The sequence below is a fragment of the Phocoena sinus genome, chromosome 20 (genome assembly GCF_008692025.1).
Source record: "Phocoena sinus isolate mPhoSin1 chromosome 20, mPhoSin1.pri, whole genome shotgun sequence".
NCBI lineage: Eukaryota > Metazoa > Chordata > Mammalia > Artiodactyla > Phocoenidae > Phocoena > Phocoena sinus.
This window is the reverse complement of record NC_045782.1, coordinates 44,518,747-44,533,402: the sequence shown is the minus strand read 5'-3', so window position 1 is coordinate 44,533,402 and position 14,656 is coordinate 44,518,747. Positions and strand designations below refer to the sequence as shown.

Below are 14,656 nucleotides of genomic sequence, written 5' to 3'. Positions count from 1 at the left end.
GCCAATAAGCATGAAAATAAAGACAAATAAGGGAGGATGGAAAGTGGCCAGAACTGCTGTTTTAGATTGGGGTCGAGGACAGCCTCTTTGAGGACGTGACATTTGGGCAGAGACCTGACCAAAGTGAGAGAGTGAGCCCTGGCGATCTGTGTGAGAGGAGCATTCCAGGTGCAGGGACCAGAAAGTACAAAGGCCCTGAAGCAGGCCTGTGGTTGGAGTATTCAAGGAACTGTGGTGAGGTCAGTGTAGGTGACAGTGAGCAAGGGACAGAGGCAGGGCCTCGTCGGATCAATTCCTCATCCGATGAGGTCATGGGAGGCCCTGGGAGGGTTTTGAGCAGGGGCTGATGTTGATCTGACTTGAGTGTAAAAAGTCATGTGGCTCTCCGTGGAGACTGGAGAAGGGGCAGCAGGAGGAAGGGGCTAGGCTGATAGCAGGTGGTGAGAAGCGGCGGCCTTGGGGATACTGTTGGAGGGGAGCTGGCTGGATTTGCAGATGAGTTCCATGTGGGATGGGGAGAACCAAAGGAGTCAGAGATTACCCCTAGCTTTTGACCTGAGCAACTGGGCCATCAGTAGGGAAATTCACAGAATCATTAGCAATAGAGATCTAATTCCTTAACAACCATTGTATACTCAAATTCTCAGACTCCTCAGCTCTGTCTAGGGCTTTTGAAGGTTTACCATATGCATTATTTGCAAAATGTAACAAGCTGGACATTGACTCAAGATCATTTGTGATAAGATGACTAATATAAGCTGCCATATGTCAGAGTCTGTAAGACACTGTAATAGAATTACTCTGATCCCTTGAACAGTCTTGCAAACCAGGTGGTATTCTCTCCATATTATAGATGGAGAAACCAAACTTCACAGAAGTAGCTTAATGTCACAGTTGCTAATTGATGGAGTGCACAAAACCTGCTCTGAGACTCCGAGGCCCTTTGGCTGCCAGGACTGCCGTCTTGGTGGGTCATTCTCAGACTGTGCTTGACCTGAGGCCTCCAGCCGCTACGCCCCCTCAGGTTCTGAGGCACAGCCTCCCGCCCGTGGAGCACGAAGCCTGTTTCTTCCATGTTCAGTTACTAAAGTGTTTAACCTCTTATAGTGACTGTATTTCTGTTAACGGGAAGCATTTGGTACCATCCTCTTTGTGCTTTCAGGCTTTAGTCATTCTGTTGACCCTCTTCAGTGTGGAAGAGGCCCCAGAACCTTCACCCAGCCTACTTTGTCAGGGCCAAAAAAGACCATATGCCTTTGCTGGCCTCTGACCCACCGCCTCCCCCTCTGACCTAAGTTACCAGCTAGCGTGGGAAGTAGACTTCCCTCTAAGCTAGAGCGGGGTAATAGAAAACTGCTCTGGAAATGTCCTGTTTACCAACAGTGAGTCCCACTCCCCCTAATTCCCTTTCTGCCTGGCCTGTCAGCTGTCTGGATTCTCATTAGACTCAAGAAAATCAGGAGGAGAATTGTGTGATGTAAGAAAAGGATCTAATAAATAAATGCTTGCTTTTTAAAAAAGAGTTCTGTAAATTAAAAAAACAAAAGTTTTAGAACATCGCTTCCTCAGTATGTGTTACATGTGCCTGTTGTATCGTGTAATCACTGGGGTCTGTGGAAGCCCCAGGAGGGCCTGGGAGGTCCTGCTGGCACAGAGCCTGACCCCTCAACCTTGCGCTGCTGTCGCTGGGGTGGGGTGGGGGTGTCTCTGGTACAAACCTTTTTTCCAGGTACTTAGCACTTAACCCCTTTAAACACCAGAACCTTCTTTTCATCTTCTAAGTTAAGTCTGATTAAAGTCTTTAAAAACCACATTGCGCTTCCTGTCCCCCTTAGGCAGAGCAGGCAGGGATGATTTAATCTTTTTCCTGGTGATTTAAAGACTTAATACAACACATGGAAATTCAGGCCTGTTGTCCTGCAGGGCTATCGAGGTCAGGCCTTTCACCCCCGTCTGAACCATCCCAGACCACAGACTGCAGCATTTTCTGTCACTTGTCTGTTGGCTGGTGTTAGTGTGTGTCCTTCTAGTTGCCTTTCCTTGAGTGCTTATCCTCATCTCCCACCCCTACCCCTAATCTAATGGTTCTAATCTGCATGGGCTAGGTAACCAGAGAGCCAGAATTGTGTGAACACAGGCAACTGTCTTTGAAAGAGGGGCTTTTGAAGCAAGTGCGTGAGCTTTAGCGCTGGGCTCCCATGTCCACTTGGCCTGCCTGAAGCATGTGTGGGCCGCGTCCTGGCTCTCAGGAGTGGTCTGGTAGTAGAGACAGTCATGAATAAGGTATAGGTGTATGTTTTAGTTATCTATTGCTGTGTAACAAATAGCCCCAAATGGGATGGCTTAAAACAATAACAGTGATTTATTTTGCTCACAGATTTGTAATTTGACTGGGCCTAGCAGTAAAACCTTCTCTCTGTTCCACGCAGTGTCAGCTGGGGAGGCTGGACGGGGGGCTGGAGGACCTGCTTCCAAGATGGCACTTGCATGGCTGGCAAGTAGTTGCTGGGTGGTGGCTGGGAGCTCAGCTAGGGCTGGGGGCTGTGGGCCTTGGTTCTTCCCCATGTGGCCTGGGCTTCCTTCAGTGTGGTGACTGGGTTTCAAGCACAAGTGTCCCTAGAGAAAGAGCCAGGTGGGCTTTTTATGACCTAATCTCAGAAGTAAAGTAATGTCACTTCCTTCCTGCTCCATTAGTCAAAGTAGTCAAAAAGCCCTCCCAGCTTCAAGGAGAGGGGCATAGATTCCACCTCTGCTGAGCTGAGGGAGTAGCAAATTCTTAGAAGAGCATCTGGGATGGGAAGTATCATTGCACCATTTTTGAGAAATAAGGTCTGCTACAGTATTTATTCCTATGCTCTTTTTATTACTTTTCATGCTTTCCTTTTCAGTGGAGATAGTTCTTTACTAGTTTTATTTCTCTTTAATTCTGTAATTTGAGCAAATGAGGACCTTCCCCCACCCCCTCTTTAATTTTCTTTTCTTTTCTGTTCCTGTGAAGCATTAACATGGTTCCAAAAACCAAAACTGTACAAAGACATATTCAGAAAAGTGCCGTCTCCCCTGCCCTTTTCCTTCTATTCATCCATGCCATCCCCCCACCCCCACCCCAGTAGTGAACCGGTCTCATTAGTCTCTGGCTCATCCTCTCTGGGTTCATTTCCCCTCCTGTCTTACTCAAAGGGTGGCACACCATGGATACTCTTTTGCACGCTTTTTTCACTTACCAGTACATTCTGGAAATCACTCCACATCAGTTCTTAGCTATCTCCCCTTCCTCTTGTTTTTCAGCAACTGCAAAGACTGACTCCATTGTGTGAATGTTCCATAGTATATTCATTCTCTTATATGGGCGTATGTGTGGTTTGTAATATTTTGCAATTACAAACAGTGCTGCAATGAACAACCTTGTATATGTGTATTTTTGTGTTGTTGCGGGTATATCTTCAAGGTGATGTCTTACGAGAATGTCAGAATGTAAACTCACATGTAGTTTTGTTAGATATTGCCAAATGCCTCTCCATAAGGGTTGCATCAGTGTTCATTCCCACTGGTAATAAGAATGCCTGTTTCCCCACAATTTTGCCAAATGTGAACCTTTTGGACGTGGTCATTAGTGCTCATCCTTCCTGCCAAAGACGACCAGGTTATTTCTTTGGGTTCATATTGCCTCTGCTGTCACGAATCCAAGAGGAACTGAAAGGGCTCAGAGACACAAAGGAACCTTTGACACCTCTTCAAGTTACACTGTCACTTCATCAGTGTCGGCACCACCCAGACGCTTACCCAGGGTAGCATGCCCCCTCCTCTTCTATACAAGGAGCTTAGGACACAGCACCAGCCTTTGCCCCACCCTGCTGCTGCTTCTTACAGGCCACGTTCAAAGCATCTCTCACCCTGAGGGCTCCAGGTCTAACGGCGCCTTCCACACACTCAGCCTCCTTTCTCACACATGGCCCAGTGCTAAACTGGGTCAGGAGGTGAGTAGGGCCACTGGTGCTTAGGAGCCAAACCAATGTTAAAAACAGCCGGTGATAATTAGTAGACATAGACTAGGTTTGTATTAAACAATGCTAGAACACTTCTGGTAGTTATTCTTACCCATAATAATTAAAAACAAGTTTGGGGGATTCTGAAATCACTTTGGAGCTCAACATTTGAATTATAAAATACTGCTCTTTTGGAGGAAGGGCCTGGTTCTCCCGATGTTTAGTGATCGGTCGCTGAGCCCTGTGACTCCGCTTTATCTCACAAACACAGACTGTACCAGCCTCTGAAGTCTCCAAACCCCTGTGATCTTGGCGCCATTTTCTCTCTTCTCAGGCAGCTTCACCTCTAGAATAGTGAGACCATGAGGCTGGCTGAGGAGACCCAGAGCTTGATCATCTTGCTGAGGTGGAGAAGATATAAACAGCAATTAAGAAAATGAAGAAACTCTTTTAAGAAATGTCTAAAGGTGGGATAGTATTACCCCTAGTGTTGGTACCTCAGGAAGGGAGACCCCACCGGCAGCCTGTGGATTTACTCAAAGGTGTGAGGCCAGGGAGGCTACTAGTTCCTTATGCCCTGAAGCAGCCTGCCTGGGAGGGAGGACCATTGGTGAGGCAGTGCTGTGCTTGTTCACCAAGTGTGAGGCTCTGGTGTTCAGATCACATCAGGCACTGCCACGCTCCTTTTCAATGCAAGGTTTTCAGGAATACTTAAAGGTCATGTAGGTTGCCCCAGGTTTGGAGAGTCCTGTCTCCATTATTGCTAGTTCCACTAATTATCTTGTTACCTACAAACTGGATCATAAGATACTACATCCTGTTTGGTGTTATCAGGAGATAAGAACTCAACAAAGCAAACAGGAATCAAACAGAAACCAGGAAATCTTAATTGGCAGAATGGTTTCCCAAGGCTTCCCCTTTCCAAGTTCAGAGTCAGCTTTTTAAACATTTAAAAGTAGAATTGCAAAGTGTTTATCATACAATAAGTAAAAAATATAAAGCCATATATCCAATTTAAAAATAAATTTTAGGAAGATTACAGACAAGAGTGCCAAGACAGTTCAGTGGGGGAAAGAATAGTCTTTTCAACAAATAGTGCTGGGGCAACTGGACATCCACATGCAAAAGAATGAGGTCAGACCCCTCCCTCACACCGTATACAAAAATTAACTCAAAATGGATCATGGACCTTAAGGCAAGAGCTAAAACTATGAAACTCTTCAAATAAAATATAGGAGTAAATCTCTGTGAATTGGGGCTAGGTGTAAAGACTTCTAAGATAAGATACCAAAAATACACACAACCAAAGAAAAAATAGGTAAATTGGACTTCATCAAAATTACAAACTTTTGTGTGCAAACAGTACTATCAAGAACATGAAAAGACAACCCACAGAGCTTGCAAATCATATGTCTAAGGGTTTTGTACCCAGAATATATAAAGGACTCCTGTAATTCAATAATAAAAGGTAAATAACCCAATTAAGAAATGGGCAAAGGATCTGGATAGATATTTCTGCAAAGAAGATATACAACTGGCCAGTAAGAGTATGAAAAGATATTCAGTCATTAGCCATCAGGGAAATGCAAATCAAAACTATAATGCAATGCCACGTCCAAACCACTAGGATGGCTAGAATAAAAAAGACAGATAATAACAATGATTCGTGAGGATGTGGAGAAACCGGAACCCTTGTAACAGTGAGAATGTAAAATGATGCAGCTGCTGTGGAAAGCAGTTGGTGGTTCCTCAGAAAGTTAAACATAGAGGTTTATGATCCAGGAGTTCCACTCCTATGTGTATATCCAAGAGAAATGAATGAAAATCTAGGTCCACACAAAAACTTGTACACAACTGTTCATAGCAGTGTTATTCACAATAGCAAGAAGTGGAAAACAACTCAAATATCCCTCAGTTGAAGAATGGACAAAGTGTGGTACATACACGTAATAGAATATTATTCCATAATAAAAAGGAATGATGTACTGATACATGCTACAGCATGGATGACCTTGAAAACATTATGCAAGAAGTCAGCCACAAAGGAACACATATTATGTGATTCCATTTATGTGAAATGTCCAGAATAGGCAGATTCACTGCGACAGATATGTCGTTAGTTGCCTTGGGCTGGTGGGGATGGAGCTGGGAGGAATGGGGAATGACCACTCGTGGATACAGGGTTTCTTTGGGGGTGATGAAGATATTCTAAAATTGATTGTGGTGATGCCCTCACACTCTGAATATACCAATACCACTGATGATGCTTTTTAAATGGGTGAATTGTATGGTATGTGAATTATATCTCAATAAATCTGTTTTTTAAAAAGGATACAAAACCATGTTAGTTATGCTTATTTTTTAAAGTTATGTATTCTTAAACTATATATATATATATATATATACACACATTGAAAACAGACTGAAATATAGTTAAAATGTTTTAAATAAGTATATCTGGATAATGAGATTATGGGTGTTTTCTCTAGTAAACATGCTTGTTTTTTGTAATTGGGGAAACAGCTAACCAGGAGGGTCTTCCGCTGTGCCCTCTCCTGGGCCAGGCAGCCCTTTGTGAAGCCCTCATGACATCAGATAGTGTGCGACCAGACCTTAGCAGCAAAGCCACCAAGCTGCCTTTGCCCTTAAAAAGCTGGGCTGATTGCCTGGCTATTTGTAATAGGAAAAGTTACACCACAAAAAGTAAATCTGTACTATTTTCTTTTTACAGGTTGGTTTTTAATAAAATATCTCCCAAGAGCTACTCAGACAGTTACAATAGTCTTGCTTTAGCTTCAGGCCATTGAACTCTCTAAACTTTATTTTGGAAGCCATTTTTAGAAACGTACCCTTTCTAAATGTACATCTTTAATTGAAATGGTAAAGTGAATCTGCTTCTCACATTCCTTCCTGCAGCCAAACAGCAGCATTAGGAAATGTGTGCACATTTATTGTTGATGGTCTTAAATTTGTATGACTTCCATTGGAAATGAGTTCTTCCTAGCAGCCTGTTGAATCCAGATTTTGTTCATAAAGCTGCTTTGATGCATTGTCAGTGTTCTGCTGCTCATGGATTTTTCTTTGTTCCCAGTGAGTCTGTGGAGAGAAGCCTGCATTAGAAAAAGGAACAGTTGAAAAGAAAAAACAACCTCCTTGTCAGTTATTTCAGAAATTTGTTTCCACATCATATGCCTTTGGCTTGGACAAAAGTTGTGAAATAGCCTTTGTTTCATGCTATTTTGTGTTGTTAAACCTGTTTCCTGTGAATAACTAGGTTTGTAAGGAAAGGTTAGTAGAGTCAACTCTCCCACATGAGAAGGGAAAAAGTAATCTCTTCTCTTGTGCAGCCTACAGATCTGAGTGAGACGTGCACTGCCCTGCGTGGGCAGCCTCTTGGCACTGCCCGGATCCCTGGGGGAGGAGGGTATTGTCCTTGGGTGAGTGTTTACTCAGAAGTCTGCATAGATAATCTGATGTGACTCAAAGACTGTAACCTCAGAAAAGCTAGACCAGATCCCCTTGGGGTGGGGTGCAGATGTTCAGGCAGAGAGAAAAGCGATTCCAAAAACCACGTACAGCCTGAGGCATGACTAAGTGCTCGCTGGGCACAGGCTTCCACTCGACCATCCAGAACCTGGTGGTAGAGATGCCTCGGTTAATATCAGAAGCCTTTACAGCACCAGAAGAGCACAGAGAGGGGACCCTACAGCCATTCACACAAGGCAGCTAGAGCCATGTCTTCTGAAATGCAGTGACCAACATGTATTATTTTTTAAACCAGAGTTTAACTTTTTTTTTTTTAATGAGACTCGCCGACATTTATAAGGGAGAACTTTGAAAATACCCCAATTTGAAGGACTCCTAGAACATAGGATATCCCTGCTTATATGCAATAACATTAGACTGAGAAATGCAGGTGAACCCCCAGGCCCCCAAAGCGAGAGACGGCACAAGCCCTGATGAGAGTGGAGGACAGGTGGGTGCTGGGCAGCCCTCCAGGCCCTGCACAAGCTCAGTGACCAGTTCAACTGAGTCAGACCCCAAGGACTCCAGGCTTCAGAAAAATCACACATAGGTCCCTGCCACAGGCCTTTAGGACACTCACAGGTCATCAGATCTCTAAGTGTCAAATCCACAAGCACCAGGCCACCCGTGTACTCTGTCCCCGGCTTAGGACACAGCTCTGTGGGGGCGTGGTCACGGCTGCGCAAGACAGACATCACCGGTGTGAGCCCACGCTGGAGCACGGAGACGTGAGGCGTCTGGTGTAGGTGATGGCTGCAGGCAGCCATGAGGGCAGGGCAGATGCATTTGTACAAACCGTAGAGGGAAGAGAAAGGGTGAGCAATCCACAGATTCCTGCATTTCTCGTTCTTTTAGTCTTTGCTTTCCAAGGTGAATTGTTTCTATAAGGCTATCACCTAATTAGAGACCTCGGCACAAGGATATGTCTGTCACCCCCGGGCCGTCACGCCCCTTCCTCCCACCGGACACAGCAGGTGGGAGACAGGGAGGAGGCTGTGAGTCAGGCTTGTGCTGATGAATCAGGGGCCTTGGGCAGGGTGCTGAACAGTTCCCAGTCTGTTTGCTCCTGCCTAAAATAGAAGTAAAAGTTCTGTCTTTCCGGGGTATTGTGAGATGTAAATGAGGGAACCTGAGAAGGAACCTTATCATAGAGCCTGGCGTGGGGTCAGTGGACACCACCAAGCGTTGCCTGCACTACCACACCGTCCGTGGGTGTCACGGCTGCTTCTCCCTTCTGCTTTACCCCGACCCTGGCCCTCTCCAGGCAAGAATCCATGGTCCAGTTCTTAGCCTTGGAAATTGGAGGCTAACAGGGTTTGCTCTTTTCCCACCTTGCACACTGGCCACAAACAGATGTTTCAGGTGGATTGTATCAAGTGGAGCTGAAGCCCAGGTGTTTCACGGGGCTGAGATGGGTGAGAACAGCTGTAGGAGTTTCACAGAATTCCTCTCTCTAATCCAGGGCTGTGGGTCTCAACCTCACCTGTTCATTACATCAGTGAGAGAGTTTCCAAAAATCCTCATACCCACTTAAATCAGTATTGCTGGATACAAGACCCAGACACCAGTATTTCTAAGCACTCTCTGCCCCTCGCCCAGGAGAATCATGACCTCCCAAGAGTCAGGCTGAAATGTGAGAGTCCTGGGCACTGAGAAACTCTGGGGCTGCCTGGTGAGACCAGCTCGACGGTTACATGTCCTGGGAGCCTTAGCTAGAAGAAAGAGAGGCAGACGTTTGATCAGATGTGTCATTGACTTAGAATGATGGTACCAAGCTAATTTGAGGGGAGGGAGGGGTAGAGTAATACGGCTGAGCTAATTGTATGAAATATTAGCTGGTTCACAAGAGACTGGTAGAAGAAGAATATAGACAAAGAGTTTTTATCTGTGATGGTGGCTTTTGTTTCTCCTTTTCTTTCACTGATACAACGTGGGACTTGTCATTTATAGGGAAGAAATACAACTCACGTGGCCGGTCCCCCTTCTCTAGAGGGAGGGACCTTCAGTGACATTATAAAAATAAGCCCCTGGCTTGCTCTCCAGTTGCTTTCTAGTTAATTCTGGTCCTTTTTCTTTTACCAGTTGCCAGAGGTTCCACCCTCTGAGGAGGAAGAACAGGAAGCCTGGGTGAATGCCTTGCTTGGAAGAATGTTTTGGGACTTCTTAGGAGAGAAGTACTGGTCTGATCTGGTGTCTAAGAAAATCCAAATGAAACTCAGCAAAATAAAGGTATTGTTTTCCACCCAAGAGGCTTCCGATTCATCACGTCTTAATTTCTAGAAGTTTTGTACATTATATCCTAAGTGAAAAATCATTTGGTTTAAAACGTATAACAAATGGGAGTAGTAAGTTCTTATCAAATAACACATCTGGGCTCTGACCTTGACCATACGACTAACTGCCTCTGGGGATGTAGTGAATGTTCCTGTTTATTTTTTCCCCTTCTGTTGCCCTCATTGTCATTCACTCTGGGTGAGAATCCAGAATTTGGTTTGGGAAAGTGGGAGCTGTTGCAGCTGGTTGGTTATATAGAATTGTGTTATCTTTAAGTTAGTAATAAACTTAAATTGTATGGCCGACAGCCCACAATCTTGGCCACACAGCATGTGCTCTGAGGAAAATGCCAGACTACTTAAGACCTCTTTCCCAGCTCCCTCTCAAAGCTGGGAAAGCTACCATTGCACTCTAAATGTGTCTGCATTTGACCTTTACTTCTGGCCAGATGGTATTTTATTTTGGGCTCTCTCTTTGCTGAAGAAACAGTCCCGGTGCTGATGTAGGCCCACTTGGAAGTGAGTTTAAACTTGCCTAAGTATTCTTCACAATTGCCACTAAGTGACTCATTTAGTACCACCTTTGCCAGCTAAGAGACCTTATTTAGGTTACTTAGAAGTAAGTTTTTGATCCATTGAAGACCCAACCAAGGAAGAGTCACTTTGGTCCCCAGATCTTCACGGAGAGCTTACACAGTCAGCAGCTTAAGTCAGTGGATCTTTTGGGTCATAGATACCTTTGAGAAGCAGAAACATATGGACCCTTTCCTTAGAAAAATGCCCTGTGACACAAAATTTTGCCCATGATTTCAGAGAGTTTAAGGACTCCAGGTTAGGAGACGGTGAGTCACGATAAAATTATGTTGGAAGAAAATGTGGGCATGGAGGAGCTTCGATTTGATTCCTGTCGTGCCTTTGGGTCATGAGCAGAGCCTTTCCTGGCACAGTCAGGCCGCTGTCACCCCTTCCCCAGGCCCTGATGAAGAGGCGGGGCCTCCTCAGCTGGAACGGCAGGTGTTGGGAGGGCTCTGTTGACAAGGGTCAGCGTGTTTGTGTTCTTCAGGCGAGTGAGGGTTGAGCGCTCTGCAGCGGGAGCAGGAAGCAGTGTTTGGAGAGGAGAGGCCAGCAGCCACCCTGGAGCTCGCTCAACCTCCTCCTCTTTTTGGGAAATGACGGAGGGCTCCAGCTCCCGGGGTTGAGGGCGCACGGGTAGGGCTGGTGCTGCTGTCTTCCCAGAGACTGTTATGGGTGCTTCCCTGAGCAGGAGGGCTCTGGGTCCTGGCGACAAAACAGGGCACGCCTGAGCTGCAGAGGGACACCGCTCTCGCCGCTACACACGTTCCAGTACTGACTCTCAGAGTGGGTGTCGGAGGGCTTCTCTCTGGCGCTGGGAGTCCTCGGGGCCAACCTCCATCCCGGATTGAGAACCGTGGGCTCCCTCAACCCAGAGGAGGTTGACGAAGGTCTTTCCTTTTCATCTTCTCCCTTCGCTGACCCTGTGGACTTCTGCAGGGTACAGATATAAACTCTCGTCTGTGCTTTGAGGTCAGAAGTGCTAGGGGGTTAGGGTGGGGAAAGTGGTCCCCATCCAGCAATGCCAGCAGTTCAGAGGCGGGGGCTGTACTCCCCCCACTGGCAGCCTCAGGGCCTCCCACCCTCCACCCCGACCTGAGCTGCTGTCCTGGGAGGTGCCCTGCAGACCAGAGGGGACCCTGGTGATGGAATAAACGGGAGGGCAGTGGGAGATTACCCCCATTCTGAACCTGCCATCACCCCTGCCAAGAGAACACGTACTATCACCAAATATCCAGGTATCCCTGGAAGGGCTGTTCCTTAAATACAGTAGAAATATAGTAGTGAGTATTGGTTAACGGCCAGTCAAGAACCAGAATGGCTGGAGGAGCCTGAGCTGCCCCTGTGACAAAGGTCCCCCCGTCTCCTGGTCTCCTTGAGGGCCTGACATATGGAGGGTGCTTTGCTGGCTGCAGTGATTGTCACCCTCACCTGTGATAAATAGCTCACATTGTGGAAGAGCAGCCCCATGTGTGTATCTGGTGCCCGGTGATAGGTTTAAAATAAGCTGAGTTTCTGCCTCCACAGCAAGTACACCCTGGGCCTTGGCCGGCTGCTCCGGCACCACCTTGGAGCCCTCAGTAGTTATGGCCTCTGCCCATGTCAGCAAATGCTGCTCTTATTGCAACGGCTTCTAACTCAACCCCCACCAACCTGGAGAACGCCCAGTCCCCAGCTGGGTTTACCCAGGAGGGTAAAGAACACTCAGTGGGTTCCTATCTCACTGTGGTGCCCTTAGGGTGGGAAGAAGAGAGTCTCTGGTTGAAAAGAGCAGGAGGGGGCGTGACCTTTCCTTGCCTCCCCCCAACCCGACAGGGCAGGAAGGAAGCAGCTCTAGGGCCTGGTCCTGAGTTTTGATTCACATCAGAAATCTGAGCAAGGAGGGAGTGAGGGGGTTGGTTAGAAATGTTGCGGAATCTTGGAGTTGGGTGCTCAGGTGAATAAGTAGGAAATGCCCTGCTGACCTCCCCTCCCCATCCTGCTTCCTGGTGATTAGTGCCCATCCCACCCCTGCCAAGTGTTTCTCATCCCCGCTTCCTTCAGTTCCCTCCTCCATCTCAGGCCCTGCCTCTGCCCTCTTGGGGACTCCAGGGAGCAGGATGGGGTGGGGAGGGAGGCTGGACGGGGCGCCAGGAGGGGCCCCATGTTCTCTGCGTGCACTTCCCTGGCTCAGTGTCCACTCCTGTTCCCACAGAAACCTGGCGTGCCTCAGAAGCACTGGGCATTAGGATGACAACAATAGACAAAAAGGGACAGGGGCAAGGGTGCAAGATTTTGGCTACATTTTTGACCAAGTATCATTCTGTAGGCTGATTGGGAGGCCAACCACCACGTAACATTAATGCTTTGGAAAAGGTTTTCCAAATAAAGCAACCACCAATTCAAAAGGCACATTTGAATACTGTCTCTAGTCACATTTTGTCCATCTCAGACATCATATCCTCTTTAAATTAACACCTCCATTCCCCACAGAAAATCAGAGATGAAATTCCCTGACTGGTGAATCCTAAAAGTGTCTAAGTTTCTCCGCAGAGAGACAGCTGAAGAGGTCCAGCCAAAATAGGCACTAAATTCATGTCTGGCTATAGATGCTTCTCATTTTATGGGAAATGTTCAGCATATGTTCAATTTTTTTAACTTTTACATTCTAAATTTTACAAAATTATTCTAATGTTCAACTGGAGCAGTCCTTATGAGAATAAGAAAATTCTGGGGGAAAAGAAAAGAGAGGGACTTGCCAGATTTAAAAATGTATTTTAAAGCTACAGTAACAAAACCACTTTGATACCAGTAGGAAACAGTGCTCAGTACAGATTCCAGTGCAATGGGAATCCCATAATGAAAGGTGGCTTTGCAGGTCAGTAGGGAAAGATTTGGTTTTTTAAAAAAAAATAGGTTAAGACACCTGACTAGCCACTGGGAAAAAAATTAAGGTGGATTCCTAGTTTACATCTTACATTAAAATTAGGACTGGACTAAAGATTGTTTTTAATGTATATACATAAATCCAGGTCAAGGAAACATAGGTCAATTAATTCTCTGCTCTTGAGGTGAAGTAGGAATTTCTAAGCATGATACCAGCACTCTTACGTTAATTCATTTAGAGTAAATTCCTACTGACAGCTGTGTTAGTTGGGGGTCCCAGCGGAAAACATATGGCACATTCAGTGCAGCAAGCTGGGAAAGGATTTATGAAGGTGTGGGCCGATGTAGAGAAACCGCAAGGCATAGTGCCGCACCCCAGGGCTGGAGCGCTGGGGAGCGGTTAACCCAGACTCGGGCAGGGTGTCTAGGTGGAGGGGGCTGCCTGTCTGACAGGAGCTGTGGCCTTCAGTAGAGGGAGGGGACAAATGCCTGACAGTTCTCCTCTCCGTGTACCTCCCCGCCCCCTGCCCACTGGTGTGTTCCACTGGCCAAGCCCGACCAGAAGCCAGAGGAGAGGGCAAGAGTCCATCGATGCGGTTTCCCGCAGACCAGCCTCTTGGGATGTAGTGAGGAATTCGATCCCAGAGGGGCAAAGGGAAAATATCCAGCACAGGGTCAAGGGATGTGATTTTTTTTTTTCCCAAGGATTTTAGTACATGTTGTGAGTTGGCCTACAGGAAATGTTGTAGTGATTTCCTAACTCCTCACTAGTAGTCTAAAAGAGGCCAATTTTCCCAGCCTTCAGCCAACTCTGGGCATTATTAACCTGACCAGCATGGCTTGTTCCTTCTCCACAGTCTGGTCTCTGACCACACGCCACCCTAAGGGAAGCCTTCGCTGACCTCCTTATCCAAGACGGTTCAGCCTCCCTCTGCCCCGTTACCCACCTCATCTTCTCTGTAGCACCCGGTCACGCTCTGCAGTTACAGGTTATTTGTCTGCTTATCTGTCTGTTCCTGCCTCTTCATCATAAGCCCCGCGAGAGCAAGGACCTTGCCTCTCTTGTCCGCGGCTCTGTCTGTAGTATGCTGCCTAGTATGTGGTGTCATGCTCGATAAATTTGGTTGAATAAATGTGTCCCCAAAACCTTGACCATTGTTCTCTTTGAGAGTATGTTGACTTCTGGCATTTACCAGGTTCCTAACGAGTCTCCTTGGTTGTTTCCTTCTGTCCTCCAGCTCCCCTACTTCATGAATGAGCTAACTCTGACGGAGCTCGACATGGGAGTAGCCGTGCCAAAAATCCTCCAGGCCTTCAAGCCTTACGTTGATCACCAAGGTAACTCTTAACCGACTCCAGAAAGGAGTGGAGCATTTATATGAGCGTTAGAATGTTGCCGTCACTGCAGATTGAATACCAAGGCTTTGTGTTTGG

General features: G+C 46.6%; 1 protein-coding gene across 4 annotated transcripts in view; it reads left to right on the top strand.

The window, feature by feature from the left end:
* TEX2 (testis expressed 2) overlaps positions 1–14,656 on the top strand; it is a 108,172-nt gene that overhangs the window by 69,423 nt on the left and 24,093 nt on the right. For all 4 annotated transcript variants that reach the window (XM_032616269.1, XM_032616270.1, XM_032616272.1 and 1 more), the window contains exons 6-7: positions 9,594–9,740; positions 14,461–14,560. In XM_032616269.1, the coding sequence (XP_032472160.1) occupies positions 9,594–9,740; positions 14,461–14,560 (247 nt within the window). The remainder of the gene's footprint in view (positions 1–9,593; positions 9,741–14,460; positions 14,561–14,656) is intronic.